Source organism: Amblyraja radiata, chromosome 21 (genome assembly GCF_010909765.2).
Source record: "Amblyraja radiata isolate CabotCenter1 chromosome 21, sAmbRad1.1.pri, whole genome shotgun sequence".
Taxonomy (NCBI): Eukaryota; Metazoa; Chordata; class Chondrichthyes; order Rajiformes; family Rajidae; genus Amblyraja; species Amblyraja radiata.
Genome location: NC_045976.1, coordinates 12,296,518 through 12,312,917, shown reverse-complemented (window position 1 = coordinate 12,312,917; position 16,400 = coordinate 12,296,518). Strand labels below are relative to the sequence as shown.

The window sequence follows — 16,400 nt, the reverse complement described above, 5'->3', positions numbered from 1 at the left end:
GAACCTGTTCCTGTAATATTCGATGTGCAATCTGTGCAATGTATTTCTGATCACATGCACCCGGGCCATAGAAATTACTGTTAATAATTAATATGTAGTTTAAAAATGTCACCATCAACTCGGTGAAAGACACTCTTTGTTCTGCCTGAAACGTGTTGGTCTCCCAGCCCAGCGAGATGTCCCGTCAAGGAATGTTGCTGACAGGCCTGCTCCAGACTGCAGGAGGACGCACTGAAGCACGGTGCAGTCAACGCCAAGCCTCTGTGGGCGGGGCGGGGGGGTACTACAGTCTATGATCCTTGCACTATTTGCGTTGAGGGGCAGAGTTGTGAGGACACCCCTCGCACAAGGGAAGGGATATCACCCCGGCGAGCCACAAGCAGCAAGGGTGCTTTGTCCAAGGATAGTTTGTGCACACTATCGAATATAACGCTAATTAATGTATAGACACTGAGAATGGCTGAAGTGTTTGCATTTTTAAATACAAATATAGTTTCATTTTGAAACAAAGAATACCTGGTGCTGTGCAGAAAATGCATTTTCCTAAGGATCTATCGCGATGAATTATGTAGAGGCTCCAGTGTCTGCATCCCATCCCATTGCTAACTTCTGGCACACATCTGTCTAGCACACGATCTTATCTTGTTACATCTATCTTGGATTCTAAATTCTCTTGGATTGAGTGCATATATGGCCACATGCTATATATCAGTGCAGCTGCTGGAGCACAGCGTTAGAGACCACGGTTTGAACCTGATCTCTGGTGCTGTCTGTAGAGTTTGTACGTTCTCCTCGTGACCGCGTGCATTTTATTCCGAGATCTTCAGCTTCCTCCCGCACTCCAAAGACACACAGGTAAGTGGGTTAATTGGCTTGATATAAATGTAAAATTGTCCCTAGTGTGTGTTGGATAGTGTTAATGAGCGGGGATCACTGGTCGGTGCATGCTTGATGGCCCTGTTACTACACTGTATCTCTAAACTAAAATTAAACTAAACCACTTGGGTTTCATCCACCTGCTCTGTTTTCCTCCCTCATCCTAAAGATGAAGGTTTGTAGGTAAATTGCCCCAAGTGTGCAGAGAGTGGAATAACATTAAACTGGTGGGCCGAGAGACCCGTTTCCATGCTGTATCAATCAATCAATACACATGAACTGTATTGCAGTCTATAAATTGTGTAGAATATAAAATAAACACATTTAATTCACATGGAACAAATTCAGAAATCACCAATTAGTCAATTTTGTTTCAGGAAATGTGACCAATAATTAATGTTTTACAGGTAAAATGCGACCATTATTGGCCATTTAACGATCAGCCAGTCAGCTATGGAGATGTCACCGTAGAAATGGTCTATGAATCGGAGCCGTTTGATCAGTCCGAGGAGAACCTTCAGTCGGAGTGGATCGTACGAGAATTCAACGTCAGCTATGTAAGATATCCAGCATTAGTTTTCCTGTACATCCTTTCATCTGAGAACGGGAGGGAAATTGTGAGATGTCAATTAATGGTTACTGTACCCGCAACTGGAAGATTGTTCGTAATTAAACTCTTTACCTTTTGAAACTAATTAGCATGCTGCAGATTAGATCATTGGATTACAACTATTTGCATCACACCCCAGTACCCGACAACGCTTCCATTAAAGCAGTAAAAAAGTGCTGGAGTAACTCAGAGGACACGGATAGGCGACATTTTGGATTAGGTTGTCCTCCAGAGACGATGCCTGACCAGCATTGTTTTTTTTGTTTGTAAACTAGCATCTGCATTTGCTTGTGCCTCCCATTAATGCAGCAAATGGCCATGAAAAATATTAGATTACTCTAGTGTAGGAAGTAACTGCAGATGATGGTTTATACTGAAGATAGACACAAAGCGCTGGAGTAACTCAGCGGGTCAGGCAGCATCTCTGGAGAAAAAGGATAGGTGACATTTCGGGTCGGGATCCTTCTTGAGACTTCAGACTGGAGTCTCAAGAAGGGTCCTGACCCAAAACGTCACCTCTCCTTTTACTCCAGAGATGCTGCTGACCCGCTCAGTTATACTCCAGCACTTTGGTTCTATATTAGATTATTCTAGTTTTGGGTACAGCTGTAAAACCTTCAGAAATATTCTCAAGGAATGTACTCTTTATTGTCTTTTTCCTTAGCCGTTGAACTCCAATAATCCAACACCCCCGGGATGTTGTTGATGCTGGATTGGCAGATTTTTTCCAAACTATTTGGTATTATTTCCATTGCTGATTGATTTTGTTTATTAGATGTTACACAGTCAAGTAATATTTCCCAGTATAGCACTGAAACAGCACCTGGTAAGCTAGGTCCAAAAACATTGAGATGGCAGATTATTGGAATTTTGCTGGGCAGCTGGACTATTGAATGTTATTGTATGGATTCTGTGCAGGCAGGTAAGAGTTGATATTGGCATCATGTTCAACACAGACATTGACTGCAGAAGGGCTTGTTTCTAAGATGTGCAACGTTCTATTTCTATTAATACCTCAACATACTTTTCATAGACTTTTTTAAAAATTCCTCAGCAGTAAGACAATGTTGTCAGGTGAATCAGGTCAATTGAAGTGTCCCGACCCAAAACGCCACTCATTCCTTTTCTCCAGAGATGCTACCTGATCCACTGAGATACCCCAGCATTTTGTTTCTATCTTAAGTTGAAGGCAAGTGTTACTCAATGTGTCACATGCCCAACTAGTGGTATTCCTGAATAACCAGATAACAGATTACTAGCCCACGGCATGGATCTGCACGAGTTTTCGTTCCCCGTCTGCATTGTGCTTACATTGGGATTCCACAACATGTTCTCAGTTAAATTGCATGGATGCTCACTCACCCTTTGAAGCCCCTCGTTGACAGACTCTGATAGCTAGGATGTAGGATCTTGTACCTGCATGGGGGAAAGCTCGTGTCTAAATACGACTTACTCTGCACTTTGCCTTCACAGTTTAAATTAAAGTCCGATTGTTTTCTTTGGATGTGGAGAGCATCAGGACTCATCCTTTCTGCCAGTGGGTGGCAGTGTTCCCCCATTCCACACCATCACCACATCCTAGCCCTGACTCTCCACTCCCTCCATCTACACCTCACACTGCTAAATCATAATCAAGGATCTTTCCCACCACAGTCATTCATCCTCCTTCCCGCTTCCATCCGGCAAAAGGTACAGAAACTTGTAACCGCACACAACAAGACAGGAACAGTTTATTCTCATCTTATCAGGCTTCTGAATGGTCCTTCCATCAGCTAGGGCACTGTCCCAACCTTAAAACTATCTTATTACAGACATTCAACTTTTCCCTCTGGAACTGTAACGCTACAATGCTAAGAAACCATATTCTGCACTCTGGTATTTATCTCTTTGCACTATCTGTTGTACTTGTGTATGATTATATGTGTATATAGTATTATCTGATCTGAGCACGCAATCAAATGCTTTTCACTGTACCTCTGAAAGGTTTAGGTTTATTATTGCCACGTGTGCTGAGGGCAATCCTTTCTGGAGGAGGAAGGTTATTCCAAGTGCAAATCAATCTGCATAAGTAGATTTAATGGAGAAGTTGTTTAATACTGAACTCCACAGTGCCTTTTGTTCAGGTGGATGATGTTCGGAGAGTGATCCACTATAACTACATGGCGTGGCCCGATCATGGTGTCCCCACAGCAGACACGACCGACACCATCTTACAATTCGTCCAGTTGGTCAGGCAACAAACAGCAGAAAGACCTGGTCCTATAGTTGTCCACTGCAGGTACGTACCTCTTTTAGACTGATAGTAAATGACTTTGTGTTCTTTTAGACTGACAATCATTGCAATGGTCATTTGCCTCTAGTAAAGAAATACATTTGAAGTGCTTTGCTTGCAGTACCAACAGATGGCCAAGATGATCTGGTTGTTCGAGAGGAAAAACAAAATTCATGTTTAACTTGTACTTTGATGAGCTACAAAAATCAGAGTGTTTGTAGGCAGCTAGTCCTGTACTCATTCAGGAATAGAGGTTAGCAAACAAGGAACAGATTCAGGCACATGGAATACTTGCCTTCATCAGATGGGGCATTGAGTGTAAGAGTCAAAAAGTGATGATGCAGCTTTACAGGGCTTTGGTTCGGCTACTTTGGGAGTATTGCGTGAATTCAGATTTCCCCTTTACAGGAATGACGTGGAGGCTTTGGGAAGGGTGCAGAGGTGGTTTACCAGAATTATGGCTGGGTTAGGGGGTGTTAGCTACAGGGAGTGGTTGGAAAGACTTGGACTGTTTTCTCTGGAATGCCAGGAGGCTGCAGGGAGACCTGATTGAAGTACTTAAAATTGAGAGGCATAGATAGGGTAGACAGTCAGAACCTTTTTTCCAGGATGGAAATGTCAAAGACTAGTGGGCTTAGCTATAAGGCGAGGGGAGCATAATTTAAAGGAGATGTGCGGGGTAGACACGATAGTGGCATTTAGATGGGTACATGGATATGCAGGGAAATTAATCACATGCAGGCAGATAAAAGTTGGTCTTGGCATCATGTCCAGCACAGACATTGTGGGCGGAAGGGCCTGTTCTATGACTCTGCAGCAATCCCACTAACACCTGGGAACAACAGTGTCAGCATTGTATCCACCAACAGGAATGTTAAATGAAATTCAAAACTAACTACCTGTAGTTGGTTGTGAAGTCACTTGGGATGTCTAAAGCAGCTAGCGCCAATCAATAATGTAGCTTAATTATATTTACGGTGGTAATTCAGCCCCATTAGAATGCCACCTATCTGAACCAATAATTCACCTCATCATAATTACCCTGTTTACTCACACCATCCTCTCGTAACATAAAGACAAAAACCTTTATTTTAGATTATTTCCATAACTGAAAGTTACTACTTTAGGATTTGTTTTCTCCTTTTATGTCCCTAGCCAATTCTATTCCAAAGAGCATGCCATTGCCAGGGAGCAAGCAGTAGTAGATTACTGCTGCTGTCGGTTCGTGCAGGGTAAAGAAATGGAAAAAAACACAATTAATTATAGAAATTTAAAGCTACAGAACTTTGTAAAATAATGGCCAATGGTGACTCAAAGTGTAAAAAGATCAGCACATAAGAATGAAAATATGCATTTAAATGTTTCTAATCCTTTACAGTTGCATCCCTAGAATCTGACTGCAAACCAGTTAATAATAACTCAGCCAGAGTCCCATCGACACTTAAAGTTCTTTGGCAATTATTTGTGATCTTGTACTGTGAAAAATCACAGAACAGGCTAGGTACAGTGGTATAGCTGCTGCCTTGCAACATCAGAGACCCTGACTGGATGCTATCTGTACAGAGTTTGTACATTCTCCACGTGGGTTTTCTCTGGCTGCTCTGGTTTCCTCCCACTCTCCAAAGACCTACAGATATGTAGGTTCATTGGCTCTGTAAAAATTGTAAATTGTCCCTAGTGTGTAGGATAATGCTAGTGCATTGGGATCTCTGGGCCGAAGGGCGTTTCCACACTGCATATCTAAACAAACTTAAAGTTATGCGACCAAATCATTACTGATCGTTGGTCAAATTTCTGCAGTGGGATATCACTGAGGCTGAGTAGTGAGTAGTGACAAGTTATAGAGACAACACCCAAGTTTACCCAAGCAAAACAACATGAATGGACTCTGACCTTAATATCGATTGGAAAAGAACTGACTTGAAAGAAAACCCTAAAAATAAATTGGAGAAATTTGAAAAGTTTAAATATGTCATGCAAAATAGTAGCTATGTTTATTAGATTAATATAACGCCACTCATCTCTGTTGTCTACTTTCTATTCTTTCGAACACTACACCACAGTAACAAGCCCTTCGGCCCACAATATCATTGAGGCTAAGTTAAACTAACCTGCCTATCTAAAGCGGCTTTTTCACGGGGCGACTTGACGCAAGAGTTAACCAGAGTTTAACATCGTGGGAACCTCGTGCGATAACAGTATGGCATTCGTGGACCACCGTGGACCACCGTAGCGCTAACGGCAGGAAATCGTGTAACTTGGTGACTCGGGAGAAAATTCAAGCAAGTTTGAATTTCTCCAAGAGTGACTTGTACACTTGTGTTTGAGCATTGCAACATTATATGAACGTAGTGGCCAGTGCAATATCCGTAATAACTCTTGCGGTTACCGTGGGAACTCCTGCGAACGGTGAACCCGGAAGCTGGACAGAGGGGACAGAAGGTGAGTAAAAATTGTCTTCTGTGGGATTGAATTTAAAAAATAAATAAAAATAAAGATTTGCATCCGCATATGGACATCAACTTATTCATGAGTTAATTTAATGAGATTCAAGAAAATAACTATAATCTTTAAAAGGGACTTTAAAAGGGACTTTACTGAAAGGCCCCGCATTTTTATGGTCCGTGAGAAATTTTTCACATGTACTTCTTTGAGAGATACAGCTCGGAGTCCTCGCCGACTAGCGATCGATGCCTTTCCGAAGCAGGGTCCGGAACGCTACCAATCAATGTTCTCCAGAGACCCGTGTAAGGAGTGAACTGCACATGCTGGTTTAAACCGAAGACAGACACAAAAAGCTGGAGTAACTCAGCGAGTCAAGCAGCATCTCTGGAGAAAATAGCTGATGTTTCGGGACGAGACACATCTTCAGACTCAATTCCGATTAGGATGTCTGAAGGGTTCCGATTCGAATCGGCACCTATTCTTTTTCTCCAGAGGTGCTGCCTGACCTGCTGACTTACTCCAGCTTTTTATGTTTTTCTTCCCAGATCTGACTTACCTGCTGAGTTACACCAACATTTTGTGTCCTTTTGTGCGTATTAACCAGCATCTGCAGTTCCTTTAGACATTACCTAACTTCAGATTTTAGAGATATAGCGCGGAAACAGGCCCTTCGGCCCACCGAGTCCGCGCCGACCACCTATTCTCATCCGGCTTCAGAACGGTTCTTCCTTCCATTCGTTTGGGCACTGACCCGACCTACCAACCTACGTCAATGCGGACATTGGACTTTTTCCCCCTGGAACTGACCTGAAAACATATATTCGGAACTCTGGTATTTTCCTCTTCGCTCTACCTGGTGTTCTTGTGCATGTGTCGGAGGGAACAGCAGATGCCGGTTTAAAGAGAATGCTGGAGTAACTCGACGGTTCAAAATGCTGGAGTAACTCAACGGGACATGCAGCATCTCTAAAGAGAAGGAACGGGTGACGTTTCGGGTCGAGGCCCTTCTTCAGACTGTACGTGGCTTGGTTATATTCATGTATAGCATTGCATAGAATCATACAGCGTAGAAACAGGCCCTTCGACCCAACTTGCCCACACCGACCAATATGTCCCAGCTACACTAGTCCCACTTGCCCGCGTTTGGCCCATAACCATCTAAACCTATCCTATCCATGCTTCAGTCTAATGCGTCTTAAACATTGCGACAGTACCTGCCTCAACTACCTTAATGGATAGCTCATTCCATACACCCACCACCCTTTGCGTAAAATAGTTACCCCTTAGGCTCTCATTAAATCATTCCCCCCGAACCTAAACCTGTATCTGCTGGTTCTCGATATGAGACAATAATAACAAACCAAAGCGAGTTAGGACATCAACGGGGAGATCCTGGATAAACCCAAGGTAGCCACAAAATGGAGGAACTCAGCGCAACAGGCAGCATCTCTGGGGAGAAGGAATGGGTGACATTTCGGGTCGAGACCCTTCTGATATGCTGCCTGTCCCGCTGAGCTACATGTTGTGTCTATCTTCGTTTAATCCAGCATCTGCAGTTCCTTCCTGGCCGAACCCGATTGAAAGATGAGAGGCTGGAAGATAGAGCACTGGGTGTGACAAGGATCAGGCTTCAGTAAGCAAAGTAAAGAGAGGTGGCAACGTTATGGAAATGAAGCGGGTAATCCGAGTGATGGCGAGACAGTATCCTCTAATGTGTCGGAAAGAACTGTAGATGTTGGTTTGCGCCGATGATAGACACAGTAATACTGGAGACAGACATAAAATACTGGACGGGCAGCATCTGGATAAAAGGAATGGGTGACGTTTCGGGACGAGACTCTGAAGAAGGGTCTCGAACCGAAACGTCACACATTCCTTCTCTCCAGAGATGCTGCCCGTCCCGCTGTGTTACTCCAGCATTTCGTGTCTATCTTCCGTATGCTCTGTGATGGTCATCTCGGAGTCAAGTGGCAACTCTGGTCTGTAGACACAAGGAACTGCAGACGCAGGAATCACGAGCAAAACACAGAGCGTTGGACGAGCCTGAGTTCCTCCATCACTTTGTGTTGAAGTCAGGTCTGGACATTGCTTGGCTCAGTCTCAGGCACCGGCTAACTAGGAAGGTCGAGTCAAAGTCCAGCACTAACACTCAAGAAATAACGTTTGCGGCCTGATGTTCCCAATATTTAATTGAAATCATTAATAAAGTAAATAAATAGATACCGGTCTAATCAATATCTACGGGATTGGACAGGCTAGATGCAGGAAGAATGTTCCCGATGTTGGGGGAGTCCAGAACCAGGGTCCCAGTTTTACAGTCTACCGTGGGAACTCTTTAACTCAGTAAAGTAAAGTAGCCGTTATTGTCATATCAGCGCACAGGCAGCAGTTGATTGTTGCTCTATTCAGTTTCCCAGGGGGTCGAGACGGGACTGGAGTTGGGAGGGAAAGGTGGGGGAGTCGAGGGAGAGACAGATGGGGGTGTCTTCATTTACTGGCGGCGGGTGTCTGTCACTGAAACAGGCAGGTGAGATTTCACATCCACCTTGTGTGTGCCTCTCTCTCCCTCCCTCTTACACAGGCTGAGAGCCTCTGTGAGTGTACGTCTCTTTCTCCCCCTCCCACACACAGTAAGACCGAGGTACTGTGCTCAGTCCATCTGTGTCTCCCACATACACAGTAAAACATGTCTCCAAATGAGCCAATTCAACCAAGGGAGGATATTTATAGTGTGTGAAAAAAAAGTGACATCATTTGTGCCATGTGATGATTTAACAACACTTCACAATGTTCATTCAAGATTTAACGGGAAAGCTCGGGAGACGGACAAGTCACTCGCACAAATAACAGAAATGCCGAGTACCGTGGGAACTCTTTATCTACCCCCAGTTATATCGTGTGATATCGTGCTAGACCACGACCACTTCACTCTGGCATCTTGCGTCAAGTCGCCCCATGAAAAAGCCGCATAAAACCCTCTTCAACATCATATTTGCCTCCACCACTTTCTGGATAAAACACTAGTCTTGTGTTTCTCCTTTAAACTTTTCCCTCTGCTCTTTGACATTTCCATGCTGGGAAAAAGGTTCGGACTGTCCTGCCCTCTCTCTGCCTCTCATATAATTTTATATACTTTTCTCAGGTCTCCCTTCAGCCTCCACCAGTCCAGAGAAAATACATTTTTTGAACCTCTCCTTGTACAGTAATCCAGGCAGAATTCTGGTAAAAAGCTTCCACACACACTTTCCTTTCCATCAGCTATGTCAATCTCCACATTATTTTGAATGCCTTTTGAGATATCCTCTTTTATGCTCAGAAGAATAAGGGATGAGTGTAAATAGGTAATCAAGGGCCCATTCCTTTTCTCTCAATGCTTACATGGTAATCCCCTTATTTTAAGCTCCTGCACCCTCTAGGGCCAACCACTTTACCATAGGTAACATAGAAAATAGGTGCAGGAGGAGGCCATTTAGCCCTTCGAACCAGCACTGCAGGTACTTTTGTTCTAAACAAAAATTTAAAGAACTGTTTCATGTGATAGAAATTCAAGAGTGCACAATGAATTTGTACATACCTATTGTACTGAGAACATATTTTTAATATGGGGCCAGAGCTTTAACCAATCAATGTTTAAAAAAGACTAAGCGCTGGAGTAACTCGCCAGGTGAGGCAGCATCCCTGGAAAACATGTCGGCAACATTTCTGGTTGGGACCCTTCTTCAGACTAAAGAAGTATCCCGACCCGAAACGGCACTCCTCCAGGGATGCTGCCTGACACCTTGAGTTACTTCAGCACTTTTTTTTTGTAAACCAGCATCTGCGGTCCATTGCTTCTACTTAATCAATGTCTAGTTTAGTTGAATGAAACATTTCTGGACCAAGAGCTTTGATGTGCTTTTGCTGTGTTTAGTGCTGGAGTGGGAAGAACAGGAACCTTCATAGCTCTCGATCGTCTAATGCAGCACATCCAAGAACACGAGTATGCGGATGTTCTGGGCCTGGTGGCAGAAATGCGAACTTACAGAACATCAATGGTACAGACAGAGGTAGGGTTCAGCTGTGTGTGGACGCAGTTCAACAAGGGATGGCAGACTGCACCAATCACACAAGCCGGCAAACATAGAAAGTAGGTGCAGGAGTAGGCCCTTCGAGCCAGCACCACCATTCAATATGATCATGGCTGATCGTTCCTGCTTTCTCCTCATATCCCTTGATTCCGTTAGCCCTAAGAGCTAAATCTAACTTTCTCTTGAAAACATCCAGTGAATTGGCCTCCACTGCCTTCTGGCAGCGAATTCCACAGATTCACAACTCTCTGGGTGAAAACAAAGAGCACACCACAAGGTGCTGGAGGAATACAGCAGGTCGGGCAGCATCTGTGGAGGGAAAGGGACAGACGACATTACGTGTGCTGTGTTTCTCTACTTCCTTCCCGCAGTCCCCTTCCACCCCAACTCTCACTTTACAGATTTACATTTCCCTCCTTATTTGACACTCTTGTCTCCTTTTCTTCTCTGGCCATTGTCCACCCATCTACCAGTCAACACCCCCCCCCCCCCTCCCTCCCCAAATCCACTTGGCATATTTTGTCCTTCCTCCACCTCTCTTTTCCAGCTTTCTAAACCCCAACTACATTGTCTGAGGAAGGGTTCCGACCCAAAATGTCTTCTGTCCATTCCCTCTACAGATGCTGCCTGACCCGCTGAGTTGCTTCAGGACTTTCGAGTCATACAAAAAGCACAATTAGATGGTCTAAAATGCAATTACAAAATTTAAGAATTTTATCCTATCTGACCACCAATCCCTATAAAAATAGCAGAACATGGACTTTACTAATTGGTTTACTTGAGAATTGTCATCTTGTACGGTGCATTACTAAAGGCATTGTGACTGCTGTTAGGAAACCTCGTTAAACATTCCATGCATCCGGAACACCACTGTAGAATGATTATAAACTGAAATGTCCAGTTTGGCCAAATATGTGTTTGCCACAGATGCAGAGTAGACAATGGCAGAATAGCAGATGCAACACAAGTGAATGTAATCTAGAAATGTGAAATAGCTGGTAGAGCCATAGCCTCACAGCGCCAGAGACCCAGTTCAGTCTCGAACTTGGGTGCTCTCTGTGTGTGGAGTTTGCACTCTGTGACCGCGTGGGTTTCCTCCCACATCCAAAAGACATGCAGGTTTGTAGGTTAATTGGCTTCTGTAAATTGCCCTTAGTGTGCAGGAAGGGGATGCAAAAGCAGGATAACATCGAACTTGTGATAACGGGTCTGCGTAGACTCAGTGGGTTGATGGGCATATTCCCATGCTGTATCTAAACTAACCTAAATAAAAAAACGGAACTAAATCCTGGTATTTACCCTCCTTCTCCCAAAATTAAATTGCACTAGTGCATACATTATTTATAAGTTATGGAACTAAGTATGGACTGCATTGCTATACCAACCTGCACTGTGGAGTTGGTTGAAATCTCCCATTGAGCACAAAGTGCTGGAGTAACTCAGCAGGTCAGGCAGCATCTCTGGAGGACGTGGATAAGTGACGTTTTGGGTGGGGATCCTCCTCCTCCAGTCTGGGGATCTGAAACGTCACCTATCCATGTCCTCCAGGGATGCTGCCTGACCTGCTGAGTTACTCCAGCACTTTGTGCTCTATAGGAGATCCCAGCACCTGCAGTTCCGTGTGTCTGCGTAATCTCACTGTGTTGTCTTTGATCCAGGAGCAGTACATTTTCATTCACCGCTGTGTGCAACTGATGTGGAAACGGAAAAAGAAACAGTACGTCAGCAGTGACGTGATTTATGAGAACTGTAGACCGTCGCATTCATGAGGCTTTCAGGGTGAGAAATGCTTCTTTTGATATTATAAAAGTTGTTGGTGACAGGAGAGGATGATAAATTGTCTTAACTTGAGATTTGTTTCCGCAGTAACTCATTGCCAATAAACCTTTAGGAAAATTCAAAAATAGTGTTTAACCATCTCGTGATTACTTCAGCATTTGCTTGGGATATTAATAGAAAACTATGGAACTTGGTGCGATTGTGCGTTTAATTTGTACGGCACTGCATGCAAAGCTGGGCACACCATCGTCTGTAACAAGAGCAGATCCTTTTCATTGCACTTTAAATTAGACAGTTCACTCTAAATGAAGAGTTTCTAAAGCAATTTTCTTTTGTCATTACAGCAGAAGTCACAGTTTCAAGCTTTTATTCCTTACCATCTCAACATGCCTCATCAGCAACTTTCATTGTGTTTCAGATTCACAATCTTAAGAGGACTGTTCTTTTCCTGAGCTTCGATCTGACCAGAGGACGCCTGCTGGCAAGGGAAAGATTGAACATGTCAAAGCAAGTTCTCTGGAACAATGCCTTAAAAAGTACCTGTAGTGTCTTTGGACTGATTCCACCAGTGAAAATTCAGTGTGGGACCAAACTCATTTGGAAAGATTTGAAGTAGGTACAAGTGACATCTTGCATGAAGAAGAAAAGGAAGAATGAAGCATATTGCATTTCATTGCTTGTGTTCTGTTAATGCACCAGTTCCTCCCTCAAACTCCATTTCCTGGAATCTTCTAGCCTTTTTTAATGACACAAGCCAAAAAAAAAGAAAACACTTTAAATGATACAAACTCAACTGTGAGGAATTCATGAAGATGACATAGAAAGAACATTTGCATTACAGGTAGAGATGCGAATAGGAGGGTTTGTCAGCCTTGGCAGATCTGATAGGTGTTCCTCAATAATGCACAGGCTGTTTAATATTGATGTTGTGTGATGCATTGATGTGTCTGGCAGTTTTTGTTGTGTCGCTGATAAGCAAAATTCACTTTCAAGTGGCAGATTTAATTGCAAAAACGATTAGCTGTAATTTTAAGCACGTTGCCAAAAGTTCCTGGCAGGAAAAGAGTGAAACAAAGACTTAGTGCACGGAAATATGGGGCTCTGCATTTCTCAGCAGGCAAAGAGAAGAAAACCAATTTAAACACACATAGATGTAATTCCACCCCTTCTCCCCCTAAAAGGTACAACAATGTAGTTTGGCTAGTAATTGACAGTTCACACACCACCCCAAGAAAAAACAAAATCATCGCCAGGAGGCCTGAGCAAAAATCTCACTTCAAGCAACAGCTGAATCACAAGAGGAAACTTAGTTTAGTCTATTGTCACGTGTACCGAGGTATAGTGAAAAGCTTTTGTTGCGTGCTAACTCAAATTACAACCATTAAGATGGAAGTATTGGCTAGTGAGAAGTTGTGGAGCAGTTGCACTTTGTTAGGCCTATTTAAAAAGACATCATTAATAGAATCTTTGAAATAAATACAAATTCATCGAAAATGGTCAAGGGACTTATTGGTAAAATCAAACCTATCACAGAACATTAGGTTGATTGAACAAGATACACCATGGAAACAGGCCTTTCCACCCACCCTGATGCTCGATCACCCGTTCTAGTTCAATGTTACAGGGAGAACGTGCAAACTCCACTCAGGATCGAACCTAGGTCTCTGGCACTGTGAGACAGCATCTCCACTGTTATTACACCATAAATGGTTATCCTTAAACCCATGAGGGCTAGGGTCCAAGAAGATATACAACATATTTTATAAATCTGAATTGAAAACAAAAATCTCAGCAGATCAGGCACCTTCTGTGGAATGAGAAATGGATGTAGTGTCTCGTTGACCTTTTAAACTAAAAAAAATAAGGAACAACAGGTCCAGAAAGAATGGTAAATGTTTAAACTCCAAACTAATTCCCCACAAAGTTTTGTTAAATTATTGCTACATAAAGCCTTGCCCACACAGGCTTTAGATTTGGAGTTATTTAAGTTCTCAGTGAGGTAAAAGGGAATAATTCCTTCACATCTGGTACGTATTGTTGTTGGAGGAGCTGATTATCAAAGTAACAAGTGTCTAAAAATTAGGAAGGCAATCTTACCAGACCAAATGAAACATAATACACTGGGTACAAATGCAGATTCAGGAAAAGGTGCAACACTTGTTCACTCATTCATCACTTTTGTACTATTGGTAAGAAATCATATTTGTACATGAAATCTCTGTATTATATTGTTTCCCAATTTTTTGGTGGCTTGCTGTAGTGTAGATTTTCCAGCTTTGAATTGTACCTGTACTTGGAATGCACCAATTGATAAGACAACATCTCCGTGATAATAAATCACTAATTTGCACTGTCCTGTGATTTTGTTTTTAAATTTGGGCCACGGCCAATTAAAATATCTTCCTTTGATAGACAAAAAATACAAGCAGAGCATTGTACTTTGCCTGTGCATTGGTAAAGCAACTTGCATGAAATACAATAGAATGAAACTCTGATCATCCGCTATTGAACCATTCATAACTACACAGCATCCAGGTATTATATAGAACAGCCCACAATGCCTGTGCCCAATACGATGCTCAGATACGCAGAGGAGATTAGTTTATCTCAAACCCTCTTAAATGCACTATTGTATCTGCCTCCACTTCACCCCTGACAGCACGTTCCGGGTATTCACTAAAAAAAACCCGCTCACACATCACCTTTAAACTTTGATCCTCTCACCTCAAAGCTGTACCTTCTAGTCTTCGATATTTCCACCAGCGGGGGAAAAAAAAAGTTCTGACTATGTACTCTATCTATGCCGCTCATAATTTTATATACTTCTATCAGGTCTCTCTTCAACCTCCGGCATGCCAGAGAAAACAATCCAAATCTGTCTGACCTCCTCTGTATATCCTTCCTGTAGTGGGGTGACCAAAACTACACACAATACTCTAAATGCAGACTAACCAATGTCCTACAAAGCTGCAACATGATTTCCCGACTCTTACAACGACCAGTATGAAGGTCTTATTTACCACTCCAATATTTGTCTCGGGTTCACTGAAATGGTAGTGCAGCATCATTTAAAAATAAAAGTGAATTAAAAGTCTACATATTGACAGTATTTAAGTATTAATAAAAGACCAGACAAAACTTCTAGCCTGTCATGAACGAATTCCGGAGCATGCCAGATTAAAGGAGTTTTACAGTAGCTCATTTTCACAGGTTACAGAATCAGAATTTGAGAGCAGGAGGTTGTTGACAATCAATGGCACTTTATTTCCACGTGTGCACTGCACAGTGAAATTCTTGCATAAGTCGCTATATTTTGGCGCCATTTACAAAAGGAAAAAGTCTCCTACCAGCCCACTCTGTGTCATCATCAACGGCTTCCGAGCTTCCCCTGTAGGCAGTGGCCCGCCATTTCCATGCTCCTCTTGTGAATCACTTGCTTCTCCATGGCTGGTGACAGGGATTTCAGCAGCAGAATCTCTAGCAGGTGTTTCTGCCATTACAGGTTCCACAACTCCGCAACCTTCAGCGACCTGTAATTCCTGAGGTCAGACTTGCTTCTGGGAGCAGTGGATCTGACCAAACTGAAGGCTGTACTGGTGTTGCTGCAGATTACTCCTCAGACAGCAAATTGCAAGTCTGCAACATCAAAACTGCCTTCTGACAGCTCACTTTTAAACGTCTAATGATCAAAAAGATTTAACAGTTAAAAATAATCTAAATTGGCGACAAATTTAACTTGGTAAACGTGGTAAAACAAGGCTCACCCGTTCTCCGACAGCTAAAAATCAATACATTCTGATCTATTGTTTAGTTGTCCTTTTGTTATTGTCACATGTACCGAGGTACAGTGAAAAGCTTTTTTGTTGTGTTCTATTCAGTCAGCGAAAAGACTATACATGATTACAGTCAAGCCATCCAGTATACAGATACAGGATAAAAGGAATAATGTTTAGTGCAAGGTAAAGTCAGATTAATGATATCCAGTCCCAAGGATGTCCAATGAGATATGTGGTATGTCAGGACTACTCTATAGTTGGTGATAGGATGGTTCCGTTGCCTGATAACATCTGCAAAGAAACTGCCCCTGAACTGTGCCGCACGCACATTGATAGAACAGTCCAAATTAGAGCCATTTCCCCAACGTGCATGATCACCTGCTTCAACTATTGTCTCCCGCATAGCATAATGGAACGGCATATTGTCTGTCACTAGTTGCTGCATGTCTATTTTTTAAATATCTTCCTACCAACAATTTCAATGGTGGCTTCATTAATTTACCAACCTGGGAGATAAACTTACAAAAGAAAAACACTGCAGATGCTGAAAAGTAAAAGTAAACGCACATACAAAT

General features: G+C 42.8%; 1 protein-coding gene across 3 annotated transcripts in view; it reads left to right on the top strand.

Annotated features, from left to right (window-relative positions):
• The window catches only part of ptpro (protein tyrosine phosphatase receptor type O), a 131,872-nt gene extending 117,468 nt beyond the window's left edge, over positions 1 to 14,404 (top strand). For all 3 annotated transcript variants that reach the window (XM_033039539.1, XM_033039538.1, XM_033039537.1), the window contains 5 exons: positions 1,284 to 1,433; positions 3,610 to 3,764; positions 10,114 to 10,249; positions 11,929 to 12,049; positions 12,468 to 14,404. In XM_033039539.1, coding sequence (XP_032895430.1) covers positions 1,284 to 1,433; positions 3,610 to 3,764; positions 10,114 to 10,249; positions 11,929 to 12,039 — 552 coding nt within the window. In that variant the 3' untranslated portion in view covers positions 12,040 to 12,049; positions 12,468 to 14,404. The remainder of the gene's footprint in view (positions 1 to 1,283; positions 1,434 to 3,609; positions 3,765 to 10,113; positions 10,250 to 11,928; positions 12,050 to 12,467) is intronic.
• The last annotated feature ends 1,996 nt before the right edge of the window (positions 14,405 to 16,400 follow it).